The sequence below is a fragment of the Ochotona princeps genome, chromosome 1 (genome assembly GCF_030435755.1).
Source record: "Ochotona princeps isolate mOchPri1 chromosome 1, mOchPri1.hap1, whole genome shotgun sequence".
In the NCBI taxonomy this organism is placed as follows: domain Eukaryota; kingdom Metazoa; phylum Chordata; class Mammalia; order Lagomorpha; family Ochotonidae; genus Ochotona; species Ochotona princeps.
In genome coordinates, this window is record NC_080832.1 from 18,095,014 (window position 1) to 18,112,713 (window position 17,700).

At 39.8% G+C, this 17,700-nt stretch overlaps 1 protein-coding gene across 3 annotated transcripts in view; it reads right to left on the reverse strand.

Moving 5' to 3' along the window:
• ADGB (androglobin) overlaps positions 1–17,700 on the reverse strand; it is a 170,280-nt gene that overhangs the window by 34,222 nt on the left and 118,358 nt on the right. For all 3 annotated transcript variants that reach the window (XM_058666997.1, XM_058667057.1, XM_058666939.1), the window contains 2 exons: positions 14,271–14,458; positions 11,183–11,367 (listed from right to left, as the gene is read on the reverse strand). In XM_058666997.1, the coding sequence (XP_058522980.1) occupies positions 11,183–11,367; positions 14,271–14,458 (373 nt within the window). The remainder of the gene's footprint in view (positions 1–11,182; positions 11,368–14,270; positions 14,459–17,700) is intronic.

The window sequence follows — 17,700 nt, forward strand, 5'->3', positions numbered from 1 at the left end:
TCAAAAGAATGGCTTAATTGTTTTGAGTTTAAAAAACAGCATTATTGGTTTCTTGAAAACATTTTGATCTTAAAGTATGTGACTATAGCAGCACGGTACTTCCATACAACAGTGTACATTTGTGAACCATCATTGATTGGTAGAAGAGCTTACAATAATGTTTCATTAATTTTGTGTAACTGAACATCACCACATTTCAAAAGTCTGATTACCTTACTGGTAAACGTTATGTCTATATGTTAACACCTTCATGAAACACTTTTGTTTAATTTCTAATTTCTCTCTGCATTACTTTGCAATTTACAGGTAGTTTTTCTAAGACTGAAAGGAATAAAAATAGAAATGTATTAAATAAATTCATCAGATATATATTGAGACAACATAGGTAAAAAGCACAGAAAACTTTTAAATTTAGTCATGAAAGAATAGTGGACAGTGTAGTTGAAGTTTTCTCTTACCACATGACAAAGAAAAAAGTTAGGTCCAGTGTCATAGCATCACCTGCTATGGGCACCAGCTCTAGTCCTGGTTACTTTACTTCTGACCCAGCTCCCTACTAGTGTGCTCATGCATTAGGGAAAGCATAGGAGGATGGCCCAAGTCTTTGGGCCCTTGCACTCATGTGGGAGACTTGGAAGAAACTCCAGGATCTCGGCTTTGGTCTGGCCCAACAAAGGTCCTTAACAGCATTTGAGGAGTGAACTAGCAGATGGAAGACCTCTCTTTCACTCTCTCCTTCTTTCTCTGTAAATCTGCCTTTCAAACAATAACAGATGATCTTTTTTATAAAGAGGGAGACAAAATTGACCAAGATGTACACATCAATTGTCTGCAATCAATAGTCAACTTTGCCCACAGTCCAGGACAATAGTCATCCCAGGATTGTGATCCTTAAGGAAAGAGAAACATATGAGCTGATTTCTTCAATTCCTCAGACTTCTTTGTCTTCCCATCTGCACAGGGAATGCAATCTAAATGCTGAACAGCTGTGTGCTGGGTTTGATAATATAAAACTAGAGCTGAGAGCACCTGAAACAATGTGTATTTATTAGTAGAATACCAAAAAGGAACATCTGAGAAATCAAAAATATCATAGGGACCTGTATGAATTTTCAGCTAAATTCTAAACTTCATTAGTATGCTCAGCAATGACTGAGCATCTGCTAATTCAGGCAGTAACTGCTGCGAGGCTGTGAACTTAATAAGGATTCAGGCAGTTACACAGTGTGAGAGAGAAGTGAATTTCTGACCTGAAAAAGTGAAGGAAACTTAGTGAACACACATAACATTTAGTTTAGACCCAAGAATGGTCAAACATTACAAGTGGAATTGCTCAGAGTAAAAGCAACCCTAGGTGTGACTTAAGAAAATTTAGAACCTAGGCCTGGAGCAATGGCTCACTGGCTAAAATCCTGCCTTCATAAATGTAGGGATCTCTGCACCAATGTGTGAGACCCGGAAGAAGCTCCTGGCTTCAGATCAGTTAAGTTCCCACCATTGCAGCCAGAACACAGAAGATTTTTCTCTCTGTTTCTCTTTTCTATAAATTTGCCTTTCCAATGAAAATCAATTTTTTTTTAGTTTGTTATTGTTTAAAAACAGAGAAAGCTTAGAACCAAGTTGTGACAGTATCTGGCTAACTAAATGAACTACTTGCCAGAATAAAATTATTTCCATGAAAGTAATACAATAAAAATCACAGTAATGAAGGAGGTATGCTGCACACCAAACAATTTGTAAGAAGCAAGAAACATGACCACAACTTTAGAAAAAAGTAAATAGAGATAGACACAAAGCTGACAGAGGAACTGAACTTAGCAAATGCGGTAGTTAGCATAACTACAACAAGTGTATTGAAGTATTTAAGGGAAAAATAGATAATGCTGAACACCAAGAGAAACGATGAGGTACACGAAGAAGCAAAATGAAGATCTACATCCAACTCTTTCTGAAATAAGAAACTTGTACAAGCTTTTTGTTTAACATGTCATGAGCCGTGTACAAGCTTAAACAGAAGGTTGTGATAGTCAGAATTCAATGTTAATAAACCTGAAGATGGATTAAACAACAGTCTCTAAGCAGAAGCACACATTGAAGACAGGCTACTTGCCTCAAGGTACATTGTAATTGCAGGAGAAGGACTGCAAAAAGAAATTTGTCCAATCAGCCTTTTAGACTGTGATCATAAAAAATTTGTTGACAGAGTGAAAAACCTAGGATGACATCAAATGGATTTGAAGCCCATCCTCACCCCAACGCCAGCTCTTCTCAAGGGGAAGAGAGAAGTTACAGGAACATGCAGAAAGAGGGACCCGTGAGGATGTTATAGAGTGACGCTGCCATAAGAGATAGACAAATGGACAGAGCTCTCACTCACCCACTGGGTCTCTCCTCAAATGCTTTCAGTGTTTCAGACTAGGCCAGACTAAAATTGAACGTGAAAACCAATTCACATCTCTCACATGGTGCCATGGTCCCAGTTACTGCCAGAGTGGGCCTCAGTAGGACACTGGAATCAGCAGTGTATCTGGAGTCTGGGAGGGTTCCAGGCCTTGGGGTTGGGGGCAGATGGCAGCTCCCCACAGTGTGGCGGCTGTGGGGGGTGCCTTTGTCAGGCCGGATCCAAGGCTGGGGACTCAGGCCAAAGCCACTGCTCAAAGGCAGTGACTGAGTCCTTGTCTTTGTGCGGCCAGTGCACCAAATGGTGCCAGGCTCTGCCTGCTGGCCACCCAGCGGTGAGCTCTGGGTTTTTTAGGATATGAAATTGCTGCTTAGGGACACCCATGAATAAAGCCAGCCTTAGTGTACGTGAGAGATGAATTCTGGGTGATTCCCAGTTACAGGGTCCTGAAACTTTCGGGTAAGGGTGGGGACTGAGACCTGATGGTTTGGAGGGGCGTGTCCATAAGATCTATTTGGGCCAGACTCAATTACCAGCCAATTAGGAATCCTGAGATGGGCTACTAGCATAGAGCATCACTGACTGCCACACACCAGTCCACACCAAAGTTATAGATGGGGGCCTGTCCAGCAGGGTACCATTACTTGACTGGGAGGTGGAATAGTGGACTGTTCACATTCAGCAGGGTTAAGACACTAACCAGCACACGAGAAAATTTAGTTTGGGGGCAAACTCTGTGGGGGAAGTGTGGGCCTAACCCTGTGGAAATACAAGTCCCGCAGGTTATTTCGCGAGCTGGGGTGGTGAGAGGCTAAGCTAGAAGTGATCATGGCACCTGCCATTACTTACGGGTAAAGGAAACGATGGCAATCTGGGCAGGTCAAGGCAGCACCACCCAAAGGTACATCCTAAAACATGATGTGGGCCGGGCCTAGCTGCAACTGGAAGAGGGCGGACTGGGCAGGGCCAAGCAAACTTCATCTCACACAAAAGAATAGAAATCTGAATGGAGCACATGTCATTCCAACCTAGGCTCTTTACACCAACAGGTCTGCAGGAGGCAGGGATACTATGCCACAGCATGGAGGGCAAAGGCTGAGACAGGTGAGGGGAACACCTGTGGGCCTCATGTGAGCTAGATTGGGGAAGGGCCAGATTGGGCTAACTGTTCCAAATGTTGCAAGCAAAATTAGTGGGTGAGGATTGGTTGGGCTTTGCCACACCATCAGATGGCAGAGACTGACACTGGGGGAAAATTCTGTTAAGTTAAATGCAGAACCACGTGGAGAGTGCACAATCCATACGTTGGAGTGCCCTAGTAAGGAGATAGTGGGCACCTGCTTTGTGGGTAACCACTCCCACTGGAGAGCACGAAAATCAGGACAGAGCCAGAGGTGGCTAGGCAGAAAGGCACCTGCCAGTATGTGTGTGGGCTGGATAGTAGGTTGGTTGGGTCGAACTAGGCTTCAATGCCCATTGTCAAGTACCAGAGCTAAATGGGATGTGGGACAGACTGAACAAGTCTGCGGTACATACTGGCATGCATGGGAACTAGGGAAGGGAGCAGGCCTGTTGGGGGTTATGGGGAATCACCCAAACTAGGCTGCAGCTCCCATTGGTTTGCGTGAGGACCGAGTATGAAGTGGGGAGACTCAAGCTGGACTACAACACCCATTGGCTCAAGTGGATGACAGGGCTGGAAACAGAACTGACCCAGTGGAGACCGGTCATATTAGGCAGGGCCATGACATTATAAACACGCAGGAGAACCATATCCAGGTGAAGATTCTGTGTGGGATGTGTGGGCCAAACCCTGTGGAAATTCTAACCCCATGGGCTAATTCTAGAGATGGGATGGTGATGGACTAAACTAGGTGTGACCAGGGAGCCTGCCATCAATCACAGATTAAAGAACCGACAACAGTCTGGACTTGTCAAGGCAGCAGCACCCAAATGTGTATCCTGAATAGGGTGTTGGGTGGGCCGGGCTGCAACGTTCACCAGCTCATGCAAGGCCAAAAGGAAGGCCAGACTACGCCAGGGACTGGCCTAAAACCCAATGGCATGTATGAGAATTAGGTCTGGGAGGGAATCAAGTGGAGGAACTTGGGAAACTTCTCTGGTGAGTCATAGCTCCCACTGGTGAACATGTGGTCCAGACCTGGGGGTCGGACAAGCTGGGCAAAGCAGCTCCAATGGCTGGTCAATGTGTGAAACGGCAATGGAACAGGGTGTACCGGGCAGAACTGAGCAAACCTTAGCCCACAAGCGAAACTAGAGACCAGGATGGAGCACAGGTCATGTCCAGCTAGGCTCATGTACCTACTGGTCTGCATGAGCCAGGGACGCTAAGCCACAGTGTCTAAGGCAGGGGTCGGGACAGGTGAGGGGCTGTGCCAAGCTGAGTCAGAGCAACCACTGGCATGCTGAACACTGGCTGTGAACAGGACCGGTTGGGGAGCTAAGGGGACACCCTAGCTGGGTGGAGGTTCCCTCTAAGGGGTGCATGGGCTGGAATGGGGGCTGAGTTCTGGTCAGGATACAGCTGTAGTCTCCCTTGGCACAAGTGTGGACTGGGACTGGACGCACCAGGCCGGGCCAGACTTCAACACCTTCTGGTGTTTTGGAGGACCAGGGTAGATGTGAGATGGACTAGGCTAGGTCTCAACCCCTACTGAGCCATGTATGAGCTGTATGTGGGTATGGACGAGTCATGGCTGGGCTGAAACATCCAACAACAAGAACCAGAATGGGGTGAAAGCCAGCCAGGAAAAACCACTGTTCCTGCTAGGACAGGAGGTGAACTGAGTAGGGTTGGCTCATGGAACCACTGGTATGCGCGAAATCTGGCATTCAGAGGGGTTCTGATGAAGGAGCCTGGGCAACTCCTCTGGCAGGTCCCTGCAGGTAAGCTCAAGAAGCATGAAAGGAAACACCCCAGAACAGGCCATGGAAATTGTCCTGCTGGCATACATTTGGCATGGGTAAGGGGCAGACCAGGCTGAATCAGTTCACGTCATCTACTGGCAAATCTGAGCAGCAGAACAGAGTGTTGGTCGAGCCAAGTTCAGTTGCGACAAAAGCAGTACACAATACAGTATGCCAAGGTGAGGTTGTGTGTGCCAGATGTGACCGCAGCGCCCAGCAGCACACGTGAGAACCAGGAATGGAGGGGCAGAGCTGGCAGGGGAATACGGGGCGGTTTCCTTACTGGACGGCTACTCCCACTAGAGAGTGTGAGCTGGGATGGGGACAGACCAGACTAGGCAGGGCTACAACAGTTGTGGGCCTCATGTGGACTAGATCAGGGAAAAACCAGGCAGGGCTGATTGATCCTACTGGTACAAACTACAATTAGAGTGGGTGAGGGTTGTTTGGGCTTAGCGGCAGCATCAGCTGGCAGAAGCTGGCACCTGGGGCTAATTCTGTCAAGCCTAACCACAGAACCACCTGGAAAGTGCATAATCCAGGAGTGGGAGTGGTCTGGGAGGGAAACAGTGGGCTTCTTCCTCTTGGGTTACCACTCCCAAGGGAGCCATGAAAACTAGGACTGGGGCTGGGGTGGCTAGACAGACATCCAACAACATCCATGAGGGCTGGATAGTTGAGCTGGTTAGATGGAACTAGGCTTTAATACCCATTGACATGTATGAGAATCAAATGGGATTTAGGACGGACCTGACTAGTCTGCTACATCCATGCTACTGTCAAACCAGGGTGGGGGCCGGCCTGGTGGGGGTTATTGTGGGTCGCTCTGACTAGGCTCAGCTTCCACTGGTTTATGTGAGGGCTGAGTATGTGGTGGGCAGAACCAGGCTGGACTGCGGCACCCATTGTTTCCAGTGGAAGACAGCACTGGAAATAGAACCAACCCAGCAATTACAACCACCACCTGATTGGGGCAATGGACCTGAGCCAGGCCCTGTGCTTGCTAGTACATACAAGAATCTGGTCTGGGAACACCTCAGACAAAGTTTCTTTGGGGATCTCCCAAATCGAACTGCTGGACTCAGAACCCTAACAATCAAAAGACAGAAGACAGAACAAGTCAATCAACCACCTCAGCTATATGTTGGCAGTGAAAAATTGGGCAAATGGAGACTCTATGATGGACTATGTCGATCAGTGGGTTCTTCAACGACCTCATCGTGCCTGGAGTGGTGAGATTGGCAGCGATTCAGAACTGTTGAACTATCAAAACCACTTGAGCAAGGATCTCAGAGCATGCCCCACATCGGGGACCTGGGGCGGGTGGGAGACAGTGGGGCTTCTCCCTTAAAATCCCTTTTTACCTCAGATATATGAAGGAAACAATATGGAGCTAATTGTCTTACCCGTTTTCCTGTAGCGCTTGAACCTTTATACCCTAATTATGTAAAGATTGTCAATAAATAAATAAAAAAAACAGTGTATCTGACTTAAACCAAAGCACTTGAACATGAATTGCAAGTTTCTCGGTTGGTTCCCTTTATCTAAAGTCACGTCCTTTTTTTTTTTTTTCATTAAAAAATGTTCACACATATTAATTCTTGGATATGGATCCAAGAGAATTGAAATGGGTGTGTTCCAAAAATCCACGTATGCAAGTACATCTCTAGCAGTTTGGGTTATCTTATGCTAAATCTCAAAGAAACCCATGTATTCAAAGGTAGAGTGGATAAATAAGATGTGGCATATTCATGTGGAATAGTGTTCAGCAAAGTAAAAATTAACAGAGGGTATAGCATTATACACAATAAAATGGATAAATCTTGAAAATGTCAAACCCCAAAATTCAGTGTTCTAGCAGCAAATACCACATGGTTGAAATTTTATGAGGTCCATCATGAGAGCTGGGAAGAAGCGTCTATTGTGATGGGATTGCAAATTAAGCCTTGTGTCTGTAGGGGTGGGAATATGGCGTGATGGATATGTCTGGCTATATAGGGATGTTTCATGTCTTAACTATGAGTGTAGGTTAAACTAGAACATATCTCTATTGAAACCCATTGACTTTTTTTCTGTTGTTAAATTGTTTCTTAATAATGTATTTTGAATAATACAAAGTTCCAATCCCTGAAAACAAATAGCTTCATTATTTCCTTCTGTCAGTTATTAATTCACTTCAACTGAAAAATATGAAAGTATTCAAAAATTTTAAGAGAAAATACAAAGAAAAATTATTAGACATGTAAATACACTCAACTCTTAACCAAAGTTAGGTGAAATATAAATGACCATTTTTAGCATTCAGAATGAGAAGAGTCATGAAACAAAATTCATTCTGTCAGTCACGGGAGTATGGCTAAAAATAATATATTTATATAAACTCAGTGGAGAGCAATTTGGTCTTATATAACAAAATTAAAGCTACATCAAATCATCAGCTGTATTTCTACTGTGTATCCAGTATACACATATAGAAGTTCAGGAAACCACATACATAGGCTGTTTTTTTTTTTTTCAGTTTAGAGAGAGAAGATTAAAATTATTCACTACTTTGCAAATGGGTGGTCCTCTATGAAAAACATTTGTGTAGAAGCAAAAGACTGGAATCTTTACCAGTTACCATCATTAGTAGTTTTACAGAACACGCAACAAGATTTTTTGATCCATAGTGTTTCCTCAAATATTCAATGGTCCCAGTTGTAAATTTTCCCGGAAATCATGACTTTTATATGAATTGTGTGGGCTGAGTTTTTCTTGAGCATTATAAGACATAAAGATATTCTGTAAATTCCCAAGGGATGATTGAAAATCTAAAGACGTCAGTATTTTAGATTTGGTTGCTGGATTTGCCCAGAATTCTAAATCTTTCAATGCTATATAACCCCACATTTTATATGATATGATATGAATATTTTCATACAGAAAAAAATGCCAAGGTGCCAAGGTAGTTTTCTACACCCTGAACACACATGCAGACCTACACATGTACACAAACACTTTTTGTGGGAATGCTCCAGAAATGCATATATTATGTACACACACATACATTATAAACAGAGGCAAATCTAGTTAAGAATTTTTTAATTGTGTGTGTGTGAATGTGTGCGTGTGTGTGTGTGTAGTGAGAGAGAGAGAGAGAAGCAAGTATTTAGGGAAGAAAAATAGCATCATTTATCTGTTTATCTCCTTGTATAAAATTTAGAAGCACAAATTAAAAGCATCTATTTAAAACAACATTCTGACACCTAGAAATATCTAATTTATACCAATAGCTCTGTCTACATGGAAGAAAGATGAAATTTTTTGTGTAACGTAAGTGAAGTAAAGAATATGTAGAACAAAAGAACCAGTATGTGCAGAAAAATTCAATGTTACAAAGGTGTTTGTTCTTCTTAAATTGACTTATTCATATGTTCAGCCAGTCAGAAAGGGAAAAATGAGATTTTTTTGTGTGTGTTGTAGAGTGATCATGAAACAAAAAAAAAACAGTCAAGCTCATCTAGCACCAAAATAGAAGCACCTTGTAAAAGAGTTGTGATGGACGTTGGTTCCAATTTGGGCGAGCTTTTGAACCAAATTTTAACTATCTTTCTCTTCCGTTTTTGTTTGCTTTCCAGAGATAAACTCATAAATTAATTTTAAATGTTTATGTATACTCCTCTTGGAAATGGTAAGTTTTAGCATGAACTAACACTACAAAACATCATACAAACTTCAGTATTTATTGCTACAAATTTAAATTACAAATTTGAATTAGAATGTTGGTGATGACTAGTTATTTTTATTTGCTTGATAGAGTGTGTGTGAGAGAGAGCGAGAGTGAGAGCAAGAAAGAGTGGAACAGAAATAGATCTTCCATTTTCTGCCTCACTGCTCATATCCCCCAAACAAGATTTCAAACTGGGTGCCAAATTGGGTGCCAAACGTTTTGAGCTTTCGCCTGTTTCCTCCCAGAGTGATACATTAGCATGGAGCTAGGATTGGAAGCTAGCTGGGATTTGAACCCAGGTACTCCTGTATGGATATGTGCATCTCTAATGGTACCCTAACTGCTGTGCTGAATACCTCCACCGATAATCAATCATTTATTGGAAAAAAAAAAAAAAAGAAGTCCTGAATAGCATGGGAGAACTACACAAAAGTACCCTGAAGAGTTTGTAATTACAGTATCTGTCAGTCTGTGAAGTGAATGATGATTTTGGTATAGCATGCATTCAGGCAAAGAAAGCAGTCATCTCAAATAGTAAGACCTCTACATTTTATCAATACTCTGGTTCATTATCTTAAACTATCTGAACACAAAAATATTAATAGAGTGAGCACAGGTTAGAGTGAGAAGCCACAAAGCAGTGACGCAAATAGAGTCCTGAGCACAACCCAGAGCTCTGGGATGGAAGACACGTGGTGGGAGCAAAGGACATGCTGGAAGAGAACTGGGAGTGCCACAGGTTTCCTGGAACTCAGCCACACCAACTGAAGGCATTTCCTGAGTCCCTGTGTTGTAAACACCACTTTATGCCCTAATTATGTCATTGCAGTGCAAAACATTTTCAGATGTCTGTTCCACCAAGTCTTATTTATAATGAAAAGACAGAGCCCTGGGCTATACTGACAGTTCACACTTGGTTCCCAGGGTTAATAAGACCAGATAAAAACTTGTCTCTACTTCTGGCGTCTTTTTCTTTTTGAACAGAAGTCATACGAAGGATTTTAAATCACTTAAATTTAAACTTAAAAGGAAGACATGCATACTTAAATTTTCAAAATCATTTAAATTTAGATAATTTAAATTAGAATGATTTTAAGCACCTGAACAGGATTATGCTGCTTTGTGTATTTTGATATCTAAGTAAGCTTTAATGCACTCAACAGCGAGAGCTGAAGTCCAACTTCCTACCAAGACCATTTGGAATGTAATTGGAATTACTAGTTGAAAGAGTGACAGGAAACAAAAACCATTTCTCTGCAATAATGTTTCTCATATTGTGCAATTCCATAGAGAGAGAATATATTCAAAGATCCATGCCGAATTAAACAATTAAGTAGCAAAGATTAATCTACATGAGTATTCAACAGATACATGGTTAATGTATTTATTCACAAATAATAATAATAGGTATTAATTAGAATTAATGGAAGTATCATGGGGTGTCTACTGTTCAAAATAACTGATTGTGTATGTGTTTTACGATGAACTGGAAGAGAGAAATTCCAAGGTTTCAGTCATAAAGTGATGTCAAAGAGGAGAAAGGTGCTTGCTTGTTTTTTGTTTGCTTGCTTGTTTGTTTGTTTGTTTTGAGTAGCATGACAATAAGGAACTTGTGATTCTGTATATTTTTCCTTGTGGGCCAGCATTCTGGTGCTGCATGAGGTGTTTGCAGCTGTCCGAAGCACAAGCATCTCTTAAGGGTGTGTGTTCAAGTTCTGGCAGCTCTACTTAGGATCCAACTCCCTGCTTATGTGCCTGAAAAAGTGTCAGAAGGTGCCTCAGCCACCCACAGGAAGATCTGGAAGAAGTTTCTAGCTTTTGGTTTCACCCTGGCCTTGCCTTGTCTTGTGGCCTTTGGGGAATGAAACCAGTGGATGAAGGGTAGCTCTGTGACTGCCCTCCTTCTGTGTAACCTTGATTTCCAAATGAAAATAACTAAATGTTTTAAAAATATGAAAAGGGGTCACCTTTTTAAATAAAATAATGGAATTAGTAATACACCTTAGAGTAGCATTATTAATCATTATTTCACAAATAATTTTGATCATGCATAAGATCCTGATATTAATAGCTTTCTTATGATCTCACAAAAACCCTATTATTTACTTAAGAATGCAAATATCCAATACGAAAACAACACTTACACTGGGAGCTCAAAGCTTTTTCACTCCCGAAGAAGGTAAATGCTGGAATTATCGCTTGACCTTTGCCGACAACGCTCACCATAGTCTCTTCATTTTCTAGGACCTGCAGCTTGATAAAGGCATCTGGCTTGGATATGCGCACCTGTATTGTAACAGGGTGTAGCAACGCAACTTTAACAGAATACCTTTAGAGAAAAAAGAAAAAAAATACTTTGTAAGAAAGTATGCTGGTCTTTCCCTGAACACAGTTAATGGAACTACATTATTTTCTAGTGTGATGATTAACACATAACACCAAGTTGCAAAATCAGCTAATATCCTGGAAATATTTAAGTTACAACTGACTCTGGCAAAGGATTCCAATATAGGATTGGAATGCAAATCCAAAACAATAATGGTATAGGACTTTATCATCAAATCCAAATAGCATATGTTCCCTTTTGGGGGGGTATGATGAACAGCCACTTATGTAAAGTGACAGTCTTAAAAACTATCACTGTTTTGGTTACATTTGTAAAGTACTCCTGTCACCCGAGGCCATTCCATTACTTTCTTTTGTGGTTGGGTAAAGTGCCCGACGGGCAGAAGCGGACCCCTCAAGCTTCATCGTTCATAGCGCAGCTCTGCAGGTTCCAGCTGAGCTTTTGCTTAGCAAGTTGGAAACCTGTGAAACGACTGGAAATGTGCTGTCTAACTCACTCTCCCAGCTCGCCTTGATGCAAGCAAGGGGGAGCTTTTGAATTTTGATTTTTTTTCTTAGTTCATTATTCCTTAGGACTACCAACTTTGAGTTTCTCTATAGAAATGTACTATTCTGTATATCTTCTGTCCTGTATTTTAAATATCTTTTTCTTTATTTCTCCTTTCCATTGCCTCTTGTTCTCATGCAGTTACCTCTTGTCTTTAAAGTGATGAAAATGAAACAAAAAAACAAACCAACCAAACCTTTAATTCAACTTACTGTGCAGACTCAACTACATCTCCCTTTTCCAGTTTTCTCCTGCCTTACGGCTTGAATAGAATTTGAAGCTCTATTTTGCAAACCAATATCCATTCCCAGAAAAAGTCATTATATCTCTATCTCTATCTATCTATCTATCTATCTATCTATCTATCTATCTATCTCTTCTGACCATTCATAGAGGCACTCAAATACTTCTTCCCTCCTCACCTTCCACACCATTTGAGTTTACAACTGCAAGATAAATTTCAGGGAGTAATTTAGGCTTGGGTTAAGTGTCATTTACTAGTCTAATAGGGGCCTTCCTATACGATAACATGGTTACTATCATATTAGCTAAAATAGTGACCACAGTAACTATTCCAGTTATTCGTATACTTTCTTGGTTTTTCTTTATTTCCTTTAATTTCCAATAGGTAATCCATACATGCATTGTAAGAAGACAAATATAAGTCCCCAGTCTAATGGGTTTTCTTTTAAACTTTTACTTATGTAAAATATACTAACAAATACAACATTTGAAAAATACTCAAAATTATACTGTAAATGTTCTTTAATTTCATTTTATTGCTTATTATCTTGTTACAGAAATGCATGAATCCTTTAAAAAGGAAAATGATTAAAAGTAAAGACAAATATTAATTGAGGCTACCAATCAGAATACTCATATAATAAATTGTTACTTGCATATATATACATTTATGTTTATATCTGAGAAGACATGTTCTTTCTTAAAAATATATTTATTTAATTTTATTTTAAAGTCAGATATATAGAGGAGGAGAAACAGAGAGAAATGTCTTCCATCTGATGATTCACTCCGCAAACAGCCACATGGCCAGAGCTGAGTCAATCCGAAGCCAGGAGCCAGGAGCTTCTTCCAGGTCTCCCACTCTGGTGCAGGGTCCCAAGGCTTTGGGCCATCCTCAACTGCTTTCCCAGGCCACAAGCAGGGAGTGGTTGGGAAGTGGGGCTGCTGGGATTAGAATTGGCACCTATATGGGATCCCAGCACCTACAAGATCAGGGCTTTAGCCTCTAGGCTACTGCCCCAGGCCCAGAAAGACACGCTCTTAAATCCAAGTTGTGGATGTGTGTTGTCTTTTAGAAAATAATCAGAGGACCAACAATGTGGTGCAGTAGACAAAGCTGCTGCCTGCTGTACTGGTGTCCCATGTGGTGCCAGTTGCAATGCCAGCTACTCTGCTTCCAATCCAGTTCCCTATTAAAATGTTTAGGAAAGCAGCAGAAGATGGCCTAAGTGCTTGGATCCTTGCACCTATGTGGGAGTTGCAGAAGAAGCATGTGGCTCCTGGCTTCAGAGTAGCTCAACTCTGGCCATTGTGGTCAATTGCAAAGTGAACCAGTGTGTGTGTATATATATATATATATATATATATATATATATATATATATATATATATATATATATGTGTTTCATTCTCTCTGTATCCCTGCCTTTTAAATAAATCAAAAGATATTTTAAAGAAGAAAATAATTAGAAATTTGATCTAAATTTATGATAAAATATGTGCATTGCCTCTATTAATACTATCGAAAGAGCAGAAATGGAAAGGGAGAGAGAAAGAAATGCCAAATGTATAAAAAGCAGGAGGGCTGATCATAAAGTCATTAAGTTCAGAAACCCAGCAATTCTACAGACCAAAGACACTGAGGACCTAAATATTGCAGACATTGAGAAGAGAGAGAAGGACAGAGAGTCTGACATGCCATGGGATCAATAAGACTAACGAATGAAACAAGCAGAATGTGTGATAAAATTCTCCAAGAAGTCTGCATAGGTGAATCTGTAAAGAGTGAGTGATTCAGCAGACAGAAATCTACAGAACAGGCCACAGTGCAGCACCGCCAGGAGAAAGCAATAATAAGAAGGAACAGCATGAAGAGTGCTTAGTGGAGGTTGATTAGGATGGAGATGAAGAACCAGTGTCATTAAATGCAGTCATCTATGATTTATCCTGAATATCACCTATATAATCCCTGCCACCTCTGTTTCCAGAAGAATCCAGAAATCCAAAACTGACACAGGATCTTGCTAACAAGTTTATTTTTTTATCCCCCAATTCAAATGTTTTCAAGAGAATGTGTTTCTCCTTTTGTCATATACCTGAATAAAATTTTCTTATCATTGGGAATGTAGTAATCTCTGATTTCCTTTATGGCAAAGGTGTTGCATGGAGCATCTCGAGCCAGGCAAGGGAGTGGAGTGTACGGACCAATGAGGCGTAATTTCCACCGTGAGGCAGATACATAGTTGTCACCAGTGAATGCTTCTGCCACAAATGTGTAACCCTTCTGCAAGAAAGAACAGTAAGAGAGATTAGATTTACGGGTGGTTGTCTGGCCAATGTATAGCATATCATTTTTTTTTTAACTAAAATGCATTAGTATCTTGCTATACATGTGATTTCCAAGGATTCTTAATACAAATTTAATTACAAAATTATGTTTTCGAATTTCTCTTAGGAAGCACATCATCTTAGAGGTTTTCAGGAAAACGATAAATTCTAACATATGCCTTACGTGACTCCTTATCTCTACAACAAAACTGTTGTGGCAGGTGCCTGTTGTATTTTATCTTTGTAATTCCTCTGATGCCTCCTCAGGCATGTTTTCACCATGACACCATCCTAGAGTCACTAACAACTCTTTATTTGATTTTTTTTTGTCTCCTAGATTCATGTTTCTAAAAATAATCAGATGAGGGAAGCTGAAGAGTTTAGAAGTGTGCAGTTCTCATAAGGTAATGGAAGTCAGAGAATCAAGAGAATAGAGTCATATTAAATAGAAAGGTTCAAAGTGACTGTGAGTTTATAATCCTAATCATTCATATGAATAAGAAATAAAAAGATATTTTTGTCTCCCAGGCATTATCTTTCACAGAAAAGCCACCTGACATGTTTAGATTTTCAGAAACAATATACCCGAAATGAACACAAAGAATTTCCCTTAGATACTTAAGAATATTAACAAGAATCCCAATGTCTACATCAAGTGAGAATGGCAACATTAATAAGAGATCTTGACTTAATATTAGGGATAACTTACAAAAGAAAGTCACATATGCTAAAGTATTGTCACCCTCAAAATGTAGTACACTTATTTCTTTGCTATTTCTTATTTGAGCATTTTGTACTGATTCATTAAGAAAGAAAACATAATGACATAATTCTTACAGTGTGCTGGACCAGACTAAGCAAACAATTCTAAGGGGAAAATGTTGTTAAGAAAAGTGGTAGGATAGATAACGCTAAACGAAAATGTAGAACAAAACTAATGAGGGAATTACAAGACAGAAATCATCTATTCTATATAAATTCAGGGCTTGAGAGTAAGAGTTAAAATTACACTAAATATATCAACTATTAAATCTCATATATTGGTGCAGTGAGTCAATGTGTGTGGTCTTTGAGGAATTGTGAAAGAAAAAGTGATGCAAGCAGTTTTGATTTTTCGAATTGAAGGAAAACATGGATCCTGTGAACCACAGATTAGCGGGTTTAATTATTTGCCTCTTATCAAAACTATACAGCTAGTTACAAAAGATGTCTTGTGAAAATTTGAAACTGTAATATAAATTTCCAAATGCCAGTTGGGTTGACTGAATTTTGGGGTCAAGAACTTCACTGCATGTTTGATAAGATTCAAAATCATGTAACTGCAGATTTGATGTTTTTGCATTTCTGGAAAGCCTAAGTTGAAGCCCCTGGTGAATTTCAGATAAGGCTGGACATATCCTGATGAGTGTGCCTGGCACAAAATTTCCACTGCAGGTTATCGATAAGACAAACATCCAGAAGGGTTATACACATTATTTATCCAAGATGTTGTCTTCTGAGAGATCTTATGAAGACTATATCAAATTATTTACGAAAAAAGATAGAGAGGTACTAAGACCACATGTGAAAATGTCAAGTTTCAATTTAAAGAAAGGTTTCTAAAGTATTTTCTGTTAGACTACTGAACCATGATGTTTTATGAAAAGAGGTTTCCATTGTGCATTTAGAGGTTATCTATCTATATCTATCTATCTATCTATCTATCTATCTATCTATCTATCTATCTATCTATCTATCTGTCTATCTATCTCATATAAATATATTTTAAATCCACACTTAGTCTAGGGAGGCAGTTTTACACTGGACTCCTAAAACCAGAAACCAAACCCAACCTAACCAAAGAAAGTATGCTGGATGCGAATCTCAATCAGGTTCTTATCAGTTTCAGCTGAGTAATCTTCAAGCTCTCCGAAGTAGAGCTCATTTCTAAAAGTTGATGGCACCTGCAACCTTGGAAGAAGCTGCATTTTGAATCAGGTCATCCTTTTGTTTTTGACCTCTGGGACTTTTTTGATTTCAAATCACAAATTAAATAGATTGTTTCTATTCAAAATGAAAGCTAAATCAAATGACAAGCATTCAAAAACAATCAATGGTTGTGAGTGCAGGTTTGTCACTGAAGAACTCAATATTTTTACCATGTGTGGTTTAACTCAGAATATTCTCCATGTTTTAAACAAGGTTTAAACATAAATTTTATTGTGTAATAATAAGTGACAATAGTTATTTTATTGGAGCATGGGAGAGAATAAATATAATGCACAAGTCAAGTTTGTAGGACAAATTAAGTTTGCAAAGCACAAATTCGTTTTTCAGAAATTGAACTTTGTTGTCAAACTGTTATTGACAAGGAAAATATGAATTCTTTTTCAAAAGCAATAAATAAAAATACTACTAATAAATTAAAAAATAAAATATAAATGGTAAAGTAATATAATGTTGACACATGCAGTTGAAACAATTTTTTTAAAGTTCACTATGTTATACTAAAGTATAAATATTAGTTCATCAAATTTTGTCATAAAAGAACCATGTAATTTATCTAATTTATTGTAAGGTGAAAATAATTTAAACTTAAGTCGCAGTTCAAGAATATTTCCAAATGTAACAAAATCTGGCTACAATATCAAGCAAACTTGTGTTTTAGGGGCTGGTGTTGTGGCTCAGTGGGTAAAGCATTGTCTTGCCCATGTAAGGGTAAAGGTTCGTGTCCTGGCTGCTCCATTTCTGATCCTGTTCCCTGCTAATGCACACAGGGAAAGCAGTAGATGATTACACAAATGTTTGGATTCTTGCCTACCATGCAGGAGAGTGAATCAGTGAATAGATTTCTCTGTCTCTCTCTCTCTCTGTAATTTTGTCTTTCAAATACATATTTAGTAATGCAAAGCATTATTAAACATACAAATGGTTAAAATCACAGTGAAATAATAAAATTCTAGAAAAATAATTGTGAAAAACTAGAATGCACACATATGTACATATGTACACACATATGTAATTCTGGATGTATGCTTTATTCCTAGAAATTCAGTGTTCATCAGACAGACAAGTAATGCGTAGAGTCATAGGCTGGAGTGAACTTGGGACATCTATTACCACCACAACCCTCAGGGGAAGAATGAAGAGGCACAAAACTGAAAGAAGGAGAGGATCAAGGTAAAGCAAGGTGCTCGCTCTCTAGTCCAGGTACACACT